This window comes from Meleagris gallopavo, chromosome 5 (genome assembly GCF_905368555.1).
Source record: "Meleagris gallopavo chromosome 5, MGAL_WU_HG_1.1, whole genome shotgun sequence".
In the NCBI taxonomy this organism is placed as follows: domain Eukaryota; kingdom Metazoa; phylum Chordata; class Aves; order Galliformes; family Phasianidae; genus Meleagris; species Meleagris gallopavo.
Genome location: NC_139408.1, coordinates 28,734,964 through 28,750,702, shown reverse-complemented (window position 1 = coordinate 28,750,702; position 15,739 = coordinate 28,734,964). Strand labels below are relative to the sequence as shown.

General features: G+C 35.6%; 1 protein-coding gene across 14 annotated transcripts in view; it reads left to right on the top strand.

Moving 5' to 3' along the window:
- Positions 1-15,739, top strand: part of GPHN (gephyrin) — a 262,511-nt gene that overhangs the window by 142,596 nt on the left and 104,176 nt on the right. For all 14 annotated transcript variants that reach the window (XR_014883571.1, XM_085225016.1, XM_085225019.1 and 11 more), the window contains 2 exons: positions 11,709-11,803; positions 15,621-15,687. Coding sequence is in view for 13 of the 14 variants with exons in the window: in XM_085225016.1 (XP_085081142.1) it covers positions 11,709-11,803; positions 15,621-15,687 (162 nt within the window). In the remaining variant the exon portion in view is untranslated. The remainder of the gene's footprint in view (positions 1-11,708; positions 11,804-15,620; positions 15,688-15,739) is intronic.

The window sequence follows — 15,739 nt, the reverse complement described above, 5'->3', positions numbered from 1 at the left end:
CTGAACTCTCAAAATCTGCTATACTGCTTTATTCAGCTCCAAGGAACTTCAGGACAATAACAACCTTTTGGTGTCCTAGGCTTCTCACTCTTACCGACTCTTCCCTGTTTCTCCAAACATATTTTTTCACAACTTTGCAAATTCTTAAAAACAGCAGGTTTACGGTCTCTCACTTCCCACCAACTTCGCACTGTTGAGGTTTCTGGGTAACAGAACAGATCTCAGTGGCAATTCACTTTCTGAAGGTTTTTAACTCTTGGTGTTACTTTGTTTTGCTTCTTTCCTAGAATGTTGTTTGAGAACTGGCATCAAGTGAGGATGAGAAGAGAGGAGGAGCATTCACTCTTGCACTGTAGGGCTGCTGGACAGTTCTTGATCTCATTTCTTACCCCAAGAACTGCAGGTCATATCATCACAGGTGTATCATTTCAATTAATAGTTTCTCTAAATTAATGTTATCTCAGAAAAATGGCTAGTTTCCAAATAACATGGATGTATAAATTTTGAACAAAATGCAGAAAAATTCTGAAGCTGAAGATAGATAAACACTATGCTTTTCCTTGAACATATGCTTTTTTCCTAGTTGAAAATTGGTGCAGTGCTGACTCAGGCAACTTCGTGGTAAAAAATGTCCAAGGAAATCAGCTTTTCATCTGTAGTGATCAAGCTATTGTAAAAATATTTTAGTCATTTTGAAAAAATATATGTCTAGTTCAAAGAATACACTGTAGTTTCTATCTTATAAATCTGACCCAGGAGTTTTGGGGGCAACAACTTCCTTTTCAAGAGTGAAAAAAGTGAATAGCTATCTGCCACTTTTCTATGAGTTGACTTCTCTCAGATAAGTCAATATTTATGTATACAGAATTAATACATGAACAGAAAATCCTAAAACTACAGTCTCTCTCTCCAACACTTCTACACTGGATGCAAATTTAACACTAGTGATTCCAAGGATGAGAAGGACAGAGAAAGCAGATTTCTTTGTCTCCTGGGAATTTTGTTTCTTGCAGAATCTTAAAGAGAAGCTGCTATTAACTCATCAAGACTCTTTTCAGGAAGAGAGTAGTTTTCTTTTGATATTTGAAACATTAGTAAGATGGACTTAACTACCCTAGCTGGAACTTGTGCATTTTTCTCAAATACTAGCTTGTCACATTCTTAAAACAGCTTAGTATTTTCCCCAGTAATGTTTTATATCCTTGTTTCTTTTCTTTGATTTAAAAAAACAAAAAACAAACACAATACCTCCCTCCCCCCCAAACAAAACAAAACAAAACAAAACGAGGATTTTTTTTATTTAACTTGGTTCACTCAGACCCATAGCGTTGGGAAATTAAACTTGCATATGGCTTCTGTGTTATTCTGCATTACTGTCTTTCATCATCCACATACACTATGTAGAATCCTGATGTCTGATTTTTTTCTTTAGTTAATATCTCTAGAGCTATTTGTGGTTGCTGTTCTCTGAATGTGAGCACATTGCTCTGGTAGTAATTGGAGGTAAAACAGTCATGGTCCATCTTTGAGAGCTATTGCAAAACAGTTGGATTATATCTTTGGATCTTACAGCTTAAAATGGAAAAGTCAAATGATAGGTAATGAACTGAATGTATTCTTTAAATACTATCTGTCAGTTACAGGACAGTTAGACCACGATAAGGTTATCCTAACAGTGTCATATTTCATCTTCTCTACGAAACTTTTTCATTTAATTATGTCCATGAGAATCTTGGAGACCAAAAGAAATTATTCATGCCAGGAATTAAATAATACTGTACAGGAAATTGTTAGAGTCACTTTTGCTTTCAAAGTCTGCTCAGTTTTTCAGTTCCAGTGAGAACATCACTCACGTATATCTACATCAGCAATTAGTCATGCACTGGACACGTGAATTGCATTACTGGATCTCACTGAATAATTGTTTTTATGGGTTTTTATGTTATGGCATTAGTTCCTGAAAGCTATTATCACCATATTTTACCACTTATTTGGACAGTGAAGATACTATTTAAGGCAATCTTAAGAGAAAGTGCTTTTAGTAATTCTTGAGTTGTCAAGGTAAATTTTTCGAAGGAGGTGTGGCAAAAGCTCGCCAGAGTTCCATAGGCATTGAATGTACTTCATGGATGGTAGCAAATAGTAGGAAACAACAGACAATGTTCCCACTGTTCTCAAATAACTACAAAATCATTTATTTAGAGATTGATTAAAGTTGTGTTTCAGTGCATTCACTGCTAAGCAGACTGGGCAAGTTCTTAGGAGAAAGTAGTATAGATTTCTGACTGGTGACTTCATTCTTTATGTGTGCTAATTAGGATCTATAAATAATAGGTTTTTGTCCTGTGGTATCGTAACCATCTCAAAAGGGGATGGTTTTGTTTCTCTTTTTAGTTCTAGACTGTATTGATTAGTACACTTCTTGAAACTAGTTTTACATAAAATTAAGATAATGCTGTTTGTTCTTTGATATAGGTGAATAGTCTAGAATTTAGTACACATAACCACGTGTACAACACAGAGTAATTTTTTAATGAGACACAGCTCCCTAACATTATTTAATGCTCATTACATTGTCAGCTGCAGTAATTGTAGAATTCTTACTGGTATTGATTATTGTTTCTGCAAGTTTCTCTTATTTCTACTCCATGGTTTTGAGGTTATCTGTGAACAGAATTTTTACCCTTCTGAAGTTTTGTTCTATTTTAATTCTTAAGAATTTTGCAAACGTTGTGACTGATAACGTATAGTCTTGCATATAGAGTAGCTTGAAGTACTTTGAGGGAAATTCAGAGGATAATAATATATACATACATTTTTAGTGGTGTTTTTGGAATAGCAGTGGTGTGTCACTACGTTTACAAGCTTGTCTTCGTCTTTTCTACTTCTGTTGAACACCTGGGGATTTGATTCTTATATGAAGTGGAGTTGAGGTGGGAAGCACAACAGTTTGCACATTAAAAATAGGACTGAAAAAGAAAATACCACTTGGCCCTGCTTTGGAATCAGGTGCAAGGACTTGCTTCAAACTATCATTTTCACAAGTTAATCCTATAACTTTTCCCAGTTGTGAATACTTTATCTTTTGACGCTGGCTTAGGGCATATTATTATACAACTTTAACATGCTGGATCAAGTGGGCTGTATAAATGCCTCCCTCGTAGAGCATAAAAGCATTTATTAAGTATTTTCTTTGCTTGATTAACTGTTTCCAACAATGAATATTTTGTTGGTTTTATCACAATGTATAGGGATGAGCAGTATTGCAAATGTAAGATCAGTTTGGGTGGTATAAATACTATCTGAAAATTTTGTTTAGCAGTTAAAATTAAAAAAAGATTGTTATTAACATTTAATATATACTATAAGTTGTATTTAGAAATTGCATATTGTTTGGTTGCCAAGTTGCAACAATTTCATTAATACTTTTATTGTATAAATGAGTTGGGTAAATCACTGATTTATGGTGTTTATGTAAATCAAATACAGCCAAGTTTGAGTGAAAACTTACAGACCTGGTGAGGTACAGATACAAATTACAAATCTACTGTATTGATTTAACTTTATTATATATAAAAATGTGAAGCATCTTCCCAAAAACGTTTTACAAGCTGTAAGCAAAAATGAAGCTGAACACTATGAAGTAAATCTGTTGAGTGGTTTGATTTCAGCTGAAGTAGACAAGGTCTCTAAGGAAAGTTACAGTAAATATTACTGGGTTTGATCTTTATTATCTTCTGTACTCCTAGGTAAAAAATAGCAATATCATTGGAGTCCAACAATTAAACATATTAATTGCTTAGTCATGCCGAAGTTATTGAGGCATTGTCAGAGGTACCTCTGTCAAGGAGTGGCATTTCTTTTTTGTACACACAGTGTAATTGTTTTGATTGAATCATTTGCTGACATTGTTTTATATACAGGATGAATATGGAATTAGCTCCAGGCTTCAGGATCTCATGCCATAGGCACTAGGTAACAACAAATGCTATCGTGAGTCCCAATGAAGAGAGTGAGGGAATTTGAAGGCAAGTTGCAAGCACAAGGAATCATGAATACAGGGAAATACAGAGAGTTGTATTTAATCTAATTTATCAGTAGTAATTGCTGTGACACTTCTGTTCCTGACACGGGTAAATTTTGTAAGGTCATTTTGTGAAGTCTGAGATCTTGCTGGCAGTAGAGTTCTTGTGAATATGCTGAGAAAGCAAGCAAACTTCGAATCAGTATTCCTGTGCTGCAGACCTATTGTTAGTGGAAATGTTATTGATGTGTGCAGATACATCAGTTTGTAGATTTCATTTTTAGTTGACTACATTAATCAGGGTTTCATCCATCTTTGACTGTACATTGATTTGAGGTGGGAGAAGAGAAGGAAAAAGGAGCAAGTAATCATGATAGAATTCCACTGAAGTTGATAGAATAAGCCACCATAAAGCTGTTGACAGATTTTATAGACCCATCCAAGCAGCACTCATGGATGGCTTGTTGCTGAGGAAACAGTGGCTATCAGGCTGATACTTTTTAAGTGAATATGGGCAGGTTCATTTCTGTGGGTGTGCATTTGGTCAAAAGCTCTAGAATGACAGCAGCCACCTGTTTATGGAATCCACCCTCTACAGGAGCAGCTCCTAGTTGCTTTTGGAGTGTAGACATTGTTGTTGACTTAAAGGGTCTGCGAAAACTAGTTTGACATCAGGAAGAAAGCAATAACCATAATCATGTATGTGTCACAGCTCAGCCATTATTTGGCGTGTGTCTGGCTGCAGCACCCCAATGCTGTGTTAGGGCTATTCACTGTTATCCAGAACCTGCAGTTACTGTGATTACAGGTGATATCACCCCAACATACTCCTGGACCTGACCAATCATGACGTATACTTCATTCATTTTAGGAACCTTATGCAACAGATGTACATCTTCTGTGTACTTCTGAATTCCAACTTCTCTTTGGTTATGCTACCATATTCTTCCTTTCTTGTAGCATGAACACTCGTGTATTCAGTATTAATAATGATAAACTCTGCCAGTTTGGCTATTTTTGTCTGTACAATATGACTGTAAAAGAACAAAGGATAGTCCTCTGGCAAATCCTTTTAGAATTCTATATTGGTCCTTGGCACAGAAATAGCAGGGCTTTTCTGAGATTATTTAAACTATCAACCCTGGGTTTGCCATCTTCTGTGCTTTAGTATTATTCCCAGAGTTGCTCTGTCTAATTTTTAGTGTAGTGTAGATGGTTTGAATTTTAGTATGAGTTTTTTGTTGGGGATACTCTTGTAGCACATTAGAAATGCAACAATTAAAGTTTCCATGTATCTTGCACTGAAAAAAAAATAAAAATGTTAAGACCTTCAAAGTACATTCAAAAGGTACTTCTATATAGAAGAACTGATATGAGTAGCAAAGATAGTTTATATCACGAGGAAGTTGCTGACTTTGTTGACAGTTTGGGTGACTTTTATAACCGCCTCAGCTTTGGTTGCAGTGCAGCAGTAGTATATACGGTAAAATTTATCCATTTTTCAAATTAACTGAATAGTCAGCCAAAGAAAGTTGATTTTGGAGGGCATTAGAGAACATGGTTCATGTTAAGCCTTCCATCCATTCAAAGGACACAATGTCATCACAGAGGATATTGGGGGCGTAGCATAACAAAAATTCAAGGAAAAACAGTATGATGGCAGGAATGAGTGATTGAAAAGTGATGTTTATCCAGTAACTTTCCAACACATTAAGAGTAACAAACTGCTGCAAGTTTTATTTGGTATTGTACTAAGAGAAGAAATATGTAACTGAATTTTAGATAAGAAGCTGCGATCAGTTTAGCTCCGTGTAAGCTCTATTTTCTCGCCCACAAGATGAGAGTAAGGAAGTAGGTGATAAACTCCAATTGCTGACTTGTGAAAAGGAATTAAAGCCACATGAACTCTCTCCAGCAGAGGTATACCAAATAATTTTTAAGATGGTATCTCATCTGCAAGCTGAGCAAGGTGGTTTTTGTTACTAATATATACACATCTTATACATCTCATTAACACCCATGACTGAAAATTCTGTTGCGCATTCGGCTGATCTATCTCCATATAGTTTCTTCATCCATTCTTTGGAGGTTTGACTTTGTGGTCTGAAAGTATTGATGAAGAGGGCAGATAGATAGGTATTTCTTTGATTTGACGTTTTAAGGACTTTTGTATTGAGTGTAAAACCCACAGTGCAATAATATGTTACCTATGCTAATTCTATGGCCTGTTAAATACAAATTTGTTCATTAATTTGCATAAACAGCTTTATTATATGCTATGCAGAATCATAGATTTGAAGTTTTCCAACAGAAATAATACTTCCTGACAGAGGCAATCTCGGTCACCTTAATTTAATCAAATTTATTATGACTTCTCAGTCTCATATTTGCATTTTAGTTGAAAAGATAGAATTATATTACTCTCCTGAAACTGCTGAAGGGTATATAAAATTATGTCTCAGATCACTACTTACTGGTAAGAGGTCAAACTTCACCATGTTTAATACCTGAAAGAGAAAGATACGGAGTTTCTGAGTATTTTAAGAAGAGTCCTAGGTGTTATAATTAAATCAGTCTGCAGTGGGTATATCCTTCACAAGCTGCCTGGAAGGGCTTTCACCTAATGTAATTTATATGAAGGAAAAGAAAGGCAATGAAGCAGCAGAGAACTCTCAAACCAATTGGCAGCAAGCCATCTGTTAAGCAACCACAACTACGTCAAAGATATCTAAAAATATATCAGTTGGTTTGGGAACATAATGCTCTAACTCCAATAAAAAGACACTTTGAATACTATCAAAAACATGTTTCAGAATATTTGGATCTATTCATATAGCAATGAGATACAAAAGAAATGTTCTCATCGACGTTGTTACTGAATCCTGAAAAGTGGTAGTTCAAAATAATTATCTAACTGTTAATGTCACTTATGTCAGGAGCAGAAACTTCATTTCTTCAAGTCCCATTTTCTCTTTCTCTGGTTCCCCTACAGTCTGACAGCTGTATAGAATTCTGTCTTCCATTTTCCTCCTTATGAGTTTTCCCCTCGTGTATTTTCAGTCCGTGGTACCTTGTGCAGCCTTATTCCCATCCTACTCACTTCATTCCCTTGCCCTCACTGTGCTCTCTAGAGAAGGTACAAGTGCCGTGGCTCCATGCAGCAGGCAAGGGCTGACTGGTGGGGCTACCAACAACTCTGTTGCAGTATTTTCTTTTACAGATTTCTGGGTTTCGTGTCAAACAGGGTAAAGTTATGAGATTGTTACATGTCTTAAAACTGAAAACCGTCAGATATTGTGACTTAAAATGAAAAAATATCTATTGGTAAGTCTGTCACACCCTGAAAACAGCTGATTACGTTTATATTAGAATGCTTCAGTTTTGTCCATTACTGTAACGTATATACTATTTTTTCTGTTAATATGCTCAGGACATTTCTTGCTCAGTCATTCTCTAATCCTGTCAAGTGACTGAAGAAAACTGAGTTGTGCTATAAGGTCTTGGCTTCAATACGCTAGGTGCTTACCTGATGATTTTCTTTATAAGTATCATTAAAGGCATCTGAAATTCCCCATGACACAAAGTTTTACAATCTTAACTCAACCTTGCTATAGTATTGGTAAAGCACGGAAGAGCTGGGTCACTGTCAGGCTTTAACAGGTTGCCTCTGTGCAGACTCTGGTGCCAGGCTGTAACTTCCTGGTGAGATGCAGGCAGTATGGAGTTTCTGCATCTCTCTTCCTCGCTTCCTTCAGTCTTGAAAGATGTTTTAGAAAACTTCTCCAGAAGCACTTCAGTATACTTTTAGGTGAAACTAACTGATAACTTACAGATAGATACAAACTATCTGTAAATCATTGCAGCATCCTTAATTTCATTCATATGTTTGTGTGTGGCCAGAACGGGCTTCCTGGTGTGATGGTGAGTCCATGTTCTGTACGCCATGCATTTAAAGAAAGCTATTTAAATAAAGCTTATTTAAGGACATCCCTAGAGCAGATGTCACTGTGAAAGATGTTTACTTAGCAGCAGCCATTTTGGTTACATCTGTGTCCAGTTAGACTGTAGGAAGCATTTCCCTGTCTGTAGAAGTCTGCCTGCAGAAATGAATACAAGCATACATATTTTGAAACAAGTATTTTTAGAAACTTATGTTGAGGGCTGTACTGCTACTTCGACTTTCTGCCCTTTCAGATTTTGCTGCTGCTCAGTTTATACATTTTTAATAATCACATTGGCTGCTAGCAGTGACATTTTGTGAAGGTCATTTTTCTTGTGAAGTTAGAGAATGGACTTGAATTTCACTGAAGGACTCCCGGAGCTGCAGGGTCATTGTTTGTGGAGCTCTTTTGCATCTTGTACTACCTTTGAAGCCTATTTAGAATTTTAACTAATGATATCTTCAAAGTGTCACTGTGCTCAAGGGCAGAAAAGAAATCTCAAAATGCACTTTATATTTAAAACTAGTCTTGAATATCTTTGAAGCATGGCATTAGCTGAAAATAAAAGGCATAGTATATACTTACTGTGTATGCACACACAGAGAAGAGACTTCCGTGTTTCACCAAGTTTTTCATTGTCAGCAAAATGTCCATACAACACTGCAGAGCATTTTTCTTCAGAATTTTTAATGTGTAATTGCTAATTTAATACCTCAGTGGTTGGGTACCTTTTAGCATTCTTCCTCAATGCAGATATTTTAATTTTGCCCATATTATTGAGTAGATTTGCTGGAAATAAGAGACTGTGCTATTAGCTACTGAATTGAAAGTGTTTGGTTTTCTATAAACCAAAGTTCCAGCTTCCCACAGTAGCACATACCAAGTTGCTTTTTGATAAACTATCTGATAATTTACTTGGTAGTTGCGTCTGATGCCTTCTGATACTGACATATTTCTCTAAAAAACATTAAATGTTAGTGGTAATATTTGAGAAGGGCCAGTGGAATACTTGTACTGCTTTTTTTGTTTTCTTTTGTTTTTCTGGTTTATGTATTTCTTTCTGTGAAGTGTTCTTGCTGTGTGACTACTGGCATGGGTGTCCAATCTTTTGGCTTTCCTGGGCCACACTGTATGAACAGGAATTGTCTTGGGCTGCATAGACTGGTTGCTCTGAAAGTAATGCCTCCTATTTATTTTCATGGAAACTACAGCAGATATGAAGAGCACAACGACGCTGTTTAATAAAGCTCATTCTCAGCTACAAAATGCTATTTTTCAGTGGGGTCATTACCATTAGCTATGCATTTGTAAACAAGGGCCTGCATGTTCTGCTTCTCAAAATCTGCAACAGCAGAGGTGACCCACTGTTAGGGTCATCACTGCTGAAATGCACCACCCACCGCCACACTGTGCTCACATCCACTGTTAGGTCTCCATAAACATTCAGCAAGCATCAATGAATGTCAGTAGGTGCAACTTTTTTCCCCATGGAGGAATTAAGGGCCACATCTTTGCTTCATACACTCTTTCATGTCAGATGCCATCTTGTCAGATTGCCCATCTGCTACCATCTGTCACACAGCAACAAAATGTAATGGAATATTGGTGGGAATTTTCAACCTCTGCTGCTATACCACCAACATCTACCTCTGACATTGTAGGCTGATGTCATAAAATAAGAGGCATTATTTTCAGGGTAGCCTTCATAAATATAACATAGTTCCTCTGTATAAGTAACATTTTTTTTTTAATCTTTAGTATTTTTTATTCAAATCAAAAAAGAAAAACATAAATGAGTAGCATATTTGACTGTGATTTTGCAGAACAAATGCATCAGTCTTGTTCTATGGAAGTGGCTGCAATTCTTATGAGTTCGCAAGGTCTCATCAGAGATTTTTATGAAATTTTCTCCTCCTGTGCTTCATCCTTGAAAACAGTTGTTCACTAATGTACGTACAGTCAAATTGATGACATGAATAAGGTGTGACTGTGAAGGGAGGGATTTTTTTCTCTGATAATATAGGGCTCATAACAAACACGATCACATTTTTCTTTGAGTTGCATATATGATCTCAACACAGTATGTTCCGTTTGAAAATTTGCAGGTTATTTATTTACGGCAATTGAAAACAGAATCACAAATATGCCAAAAAAAAAAAAAAATTAATTATTTTTTCAGCACTCTTGAAGCCTATTCTTAAATTTCTTTATCAAAACAGAAAACACAGCTGCATTTTTTTTTTTTTTTTGGCTGTTCACAGGACTGTGGCCTGTAGCCAATGTATCAAGATGCATAAAATTATTTCCCATAACTTGAATTGGCACTTCACTGTGCCCTCCTTGTGCCTTGATTTTAGCTCAGGCGGAGTTAATAGCACACTGATGGCTTGACTGTTGTGAGCAATGGGTATGCACCCAGTACTGGGCAGTGCTGCCACCTTTATAGTGCAGGGCAGGGTGGGCTGGCCAGAACTGAACCATGGCTTGGTCATGCCTGGATTGCTGGATCCTTCTCATAGGGATGCCATTGAAAAAACTTTTAAGCTGTGTTTTTCTTCTCTATGACATTGTTTTGTAAACTGGGACCTTATAAAAGTATTAAGATCTGAGTTGTAATCTTTCCCACAAAATCATTTGTCTGGATTTCTTCCATTATATTCTTTAGTATATCAAACTGCCGAGAATATTTAGCTTATTCAGTGTGTCCTTACATTTAAGACATGTTTTTCTGTCTTGGTAGCTGTGCCATTAAAGCATAGTAGTTTGACTGGATGTTTTACAGTGGATTTCATAGTTTTATGAGCATTGCAAATGTTTTAGTTGTGACAAGCAATGTAGAATCTTGAATCATAATGGGAATCAAGGTGTTCCGATGACAAGCATCCACTGTGAGAGAAAATGAAAGGAGGGTAGGATTGTAACCTTCCTTTGAGGTATTTTGCCCAAAAACAAATTGGAGGCTGGGAAACCAGAGCAAGTTGGGCATTTAAGAAAATTTGTGTTAGAAAGGAAAGACAGAAGTTTGTGAATATTCCTGGAAAATCATTTCACAGCTGATACCCTGTATAACAAAAGGACTTAACACAGAAGAATTTTCAGACTCTGCTTCCAGGCTTCTCACTGCCCACAGCATAGAAACTGCTTGTGAATAAAAGCCACCAGCTTGTTTGGAATCGCTGTTTTGCTGACATGATCAAATGGGAAGGCGTCAGCCTCTGGCCATTATCATTACCATTTTACTATTTTCTTGCTTTCCTGCTACATGGGTTTCCCTTTGCAATTTTTTTGTTTTGTTTTCTGCACAGACCTATTTGCCCTTCTTGAAGCTGGGAAAATCTCACCTGGAAAATGTGACAGATTGGGGAGAAAGAACAAATCATTATATACAGTCTACTCTTTGCTTATTCACAAATATTCTTACCTTTTTGCTAGAGGGAGTTGTTGTTCATGTGGTCTTCGTTAGTATTTCCTCCATATATAGGGTCTTGACTTTTAACATTTTCTGTAGGTATCCTCACAATAAATACAGCTAACAGTGCTTCTTCCCACCCCCTTGTCTTTCCCTATTTTACACAATCTTCAACATATCCTTCAACATATTCCAGTGCTGAGAGTTTATCAAGGACATCTTTTGGCTCTGAAGCAAATAAAAAAAGATTTTCCTACCCAAATTTAAGTTTATTTAATATTTTTCTAGTCCTTGTTATTTTTCACTTACTTTGCTATTTAATCTTTGGTTGCAGGCCACTAAAGAAGTAATAGAGCGAGAAGCCCCGGGGATGGCCCTTGCAATGCTGATGGGATCACTTAATGTAACTCCTCTGGGCATGCTCTCTAGGTAAGAATATTTCCTTCAGAATATGAAGTGAACTTTTTCCTTAGTAATATACAAGGTAGTGGGATGACTATATAAAAATAGATTACTGATGTTATCAGGACTAGAAGTCATAATTTTAGAGAAGTGGTCAGATTCCAACAATGGTAATTGCATTCTTTTATTTAATTCCCTCTATAGTCTCTCTTAAACGCAGCATCTTTATGTATTTTCTGTGCTAAGCCATTTGTAATATTGATGAATGCTGTTAAACAGCTTTTCACCCTAGAGCTGTGACACTTCAGTGGGAGTGAAGAATTCTTCTGTATGTTGTTCATCAAGTACTAAAATGCAAAAAAGAAAACAAACAAACAAAAAAACTTGATAAATATAAATGAATTGTTTCTCCTTTTATTCTAGTATCAGCAGAAGTTCTCTGGATACGCTTTCAGATTCAATACATTAAATTCTAGATTTTAGTGTTTCTTGTTGAATAGTTAGCAACAGATATTCCCCATGTTCCTGCTTATTAGTGACACCTCTTGTTACCCCGTATTTCATTCAGGAGTTGAATTATGGATCATTTTCCTATGATAGATTTATTAATATCAATATATTTTGTAATTTAGTTTGTGCTTGCATGTCATTTCAAGGTAAGGGGCTGTTAGAGTTTTTTTTTTTCTCATTGCATAATAAGATCATAGCAATAATTACATCAGTAATATATAAAGGAGACACTTTCAAATCTGTTTAAAACTCTCTATTCAGATGCTTTGATTTTTAGAGGACATCTAGATGAGAATTTTACAAATTCAGCAAAGTATTTGAAAACTTTATGTATCACTTTATGTATCTCAAATAACAGCATTACCAAGGTAACATTTTCAGATTCCATAAAAACAAGACAATGTTTTCATTTTTTCATCTGACATAATTTTTGATGTCATAATTTATGTATTTTGAAATTAAAGTATAGCAAAGCTGTATCAAAGAGGGGAACAGTTAATTTAGCTGTTCTGTTTCTGATGACGAGAAAGATACATGATTAGATGACACTGAATAACCAAGCTTGATTTAGGATGTGATGTGATCAGGATGGCTGAAAGGATGTTTTAATGGTAGTGAAACCAAAATGCTGGACTGCAACCTGTCTTCTGTACATATAGCAAGAAAATATTCCTTAATATTTTAACCTTATTAATCTTAAGCTCAAAGTAGTCATTGAAGACAATGGTGGAACTTAATTCCTCTGTGAATCTATAGTAAAAATGTTATGTCAAGATACTACATGCAATCATGTTAAAACTGTAAAAAATTTCCAATGAAAACCTTTACTTCAGGTCTAAATGTAATGAGCATACAAAGGGTCAGTATCTTTATAGCACTATTCAGATCATAATATTAAGTTAAGCATGTGTGCTGTGAAGGAGTTTTTTAGTGAATTTTTCTATCCCACGCTTGAATGTCGTTGACTTAATTTTAAAATGGGGCTCTTACAGATATTCTTTTATTCTGCATGTAATTTGCCAAAAAAAGAAAAACACAGAACTTCATTTTGCAAAATTAAGGTAACACTTTTGTAAATCACATGCTGTTTTGAAAACGTTGGATCACTTGAACACTTGTTGGAATTTTATCACTTGAACTTTTAGAAATGAAGTTATTGGCTCTCTTCCTGACCATGGGGCCAGCATTAGAAAGTGGTGGATTATTTTGTAAACTGTGTTCACAAATACTTATGACAGATGAGAAGCCTCTGAGATGCACATAATGGGGATCCAACTCTGAGGTCCAGTAGGGAGTGTGTTGGATCACAGGCCTTTCAGTGTTTCCTGTTTCTCTGTGACCTTCCAACTGTTCTTGTCCCAGAAATATCTTATTCCTTACCCAAGCCAATTATTCATGCCATTCCAATCCTTACGGAGGCTTTTTAAAGTACCCTCTGCCTTCTTGTGCATTTATTCTGCTTTTACAGTCATAATTTATTCCCAGAAAGGTGTTCCTTTCTTCCACTTTTGCATCAGACCTATATTTTCTTCCAACATCTGTTTTTTCTGTCTCTTTCATTCTGTTTTTCCTTCAACTCTCGTGATTGTATTCCTTTTTTCTCCTCAACTTCTCTATTTTTTAAAAATTTCTATGCGATGCATCAGAAGGCTGTGGATAATGTAAGATCTATAGCATCTACCTGTTGTTCCCCATTTTGAGGCAGATCATTAACTTCTTTCTCAAATTATATTGAATGCATGCACATATGTGTGTTTTTGTTGTGAACAAGCACTATTTTTTGCAAACTATTCAGTTCTTAAATATTTAAGCTTACTTTTGGAATAATAGAATAGAACATTTTACATGTTCTCATGAGAAATTTTTGGCAACTCCATTTCTGTCTTGCCCACTACGTATCTTTGTAATTCTTCAGTGGAGATTTTGTGGAGTTTCCCTTAATTTTAATATGTCATAAACTATAGTTTGATTACCAAAACAATAATAAATGAGCATTTTTCTTTAACTCAAGCTCTTCACTTCGTATTGTCGTAGAATGTTAGTCACTTACCTTTAGGGCATGTAATGTTTAAGAAGTGAGCAGAGGAAGATGGGGGCTTGGAGTCAGGCAGCATTCAAGCTGTCAGTTGAAAAAAAGACTTTTGGTTGGTTTGACTAGAATATCAGAGGTTAATCTTGTGGTACAATACCTGTCTCTGTAGTATTTAACTGTGAGCGTTAGGACAGCTGTCACTAGAATACTTGTTACTTTGCTTGAAAATGCCATGCTACCACAAAATGAAAGTAACTACTGGGAATTATTTATCTAAGAGAAAATGCGAGGAAGTCAGCAACTCAAGAGTTTGGTAATATCCCGTCAATATATATATTTTTTTCCTGTCTTCACTTTGGCTCATGTTCTTTGAAAAAGAGACTGTTACACAGTTTCTCTCCATGTATCTTCCATATTGTGGTTTGATTTTTGCTCTCAACCTTTTTCTTAACTTTATATCTTAGCTCTGTTTTTTTATCACTGTTTTGATAAACAAAGAAAAAAATCAGGAGCCACATGGCTTTTCCTCCACACAAAATCTAGAAGTGTTGGGCTTTTTTTTGTGGTGTTTTTTTTTTTTTTTTTTTTTGAAAAAAAAAATTAGCTAAAAGGAAGAACAGTTAAACTCTAAATGACAGAAAGCTTAAGAAGAGCCCCTTCAACACACGAGTGTATAAGTTCAGCACTGCATTAAAGCTGAAGAAAATCCCTGAAGACATAAAATGTTACATCTTCAGTAGTTCTTTTCTTCTTTTTAAAGGAGCAAGAGACTCTTAGGAAGAATTAGATTTGAGCTACTTAAGTGTAATTTTCACTTGAGAATTACTTCCTACTGTGCTTTTCTTATGCTGAATCTAAAAAGAATAAAATAAAAATAAAAGAATATATGTTTGAATTAATGCAACCAGCATGACTTTTTTTTTTTTTAACCTGTCAAGAGAAATAGTGTTTGATAACCATCAATTACATTACCAGGTAACTATTTGCTTGAGCAAATAGGAACTATATCTAAGAATGTATTTGACAGAAGTAAACAACAGAATTAAGAGTGCTAAACAAAACTAGAAAAAGATGGAAATAGTGTTTAGACTATCAATTAAATGTTAGAATTTTCCATCCCTTGTCAAACACTTTTTCACCTTCTCCTAAGCTGTTTTGTGAGCAAACCAGCAGCAAATACAGGTGTTAGAGATTGATTTGACAAATTCTAGTAGATTATAGGATTTATCTTAAATGTTTTCTTCTTTCTACAGTGAAGAAATTTGCCTACAAAAATTTCACTGTGGATTTCTTTCTTTTCAGACCTGTATGTGGAATCAGAGGGAAAACTCTCATAATTAATCTGCCAGGTAGCAAGAAAGGGTCACAGGTAAGAAGTATTCTTGCTGATCTGCTACTGAAGACTGATAAGTACCTCTCAT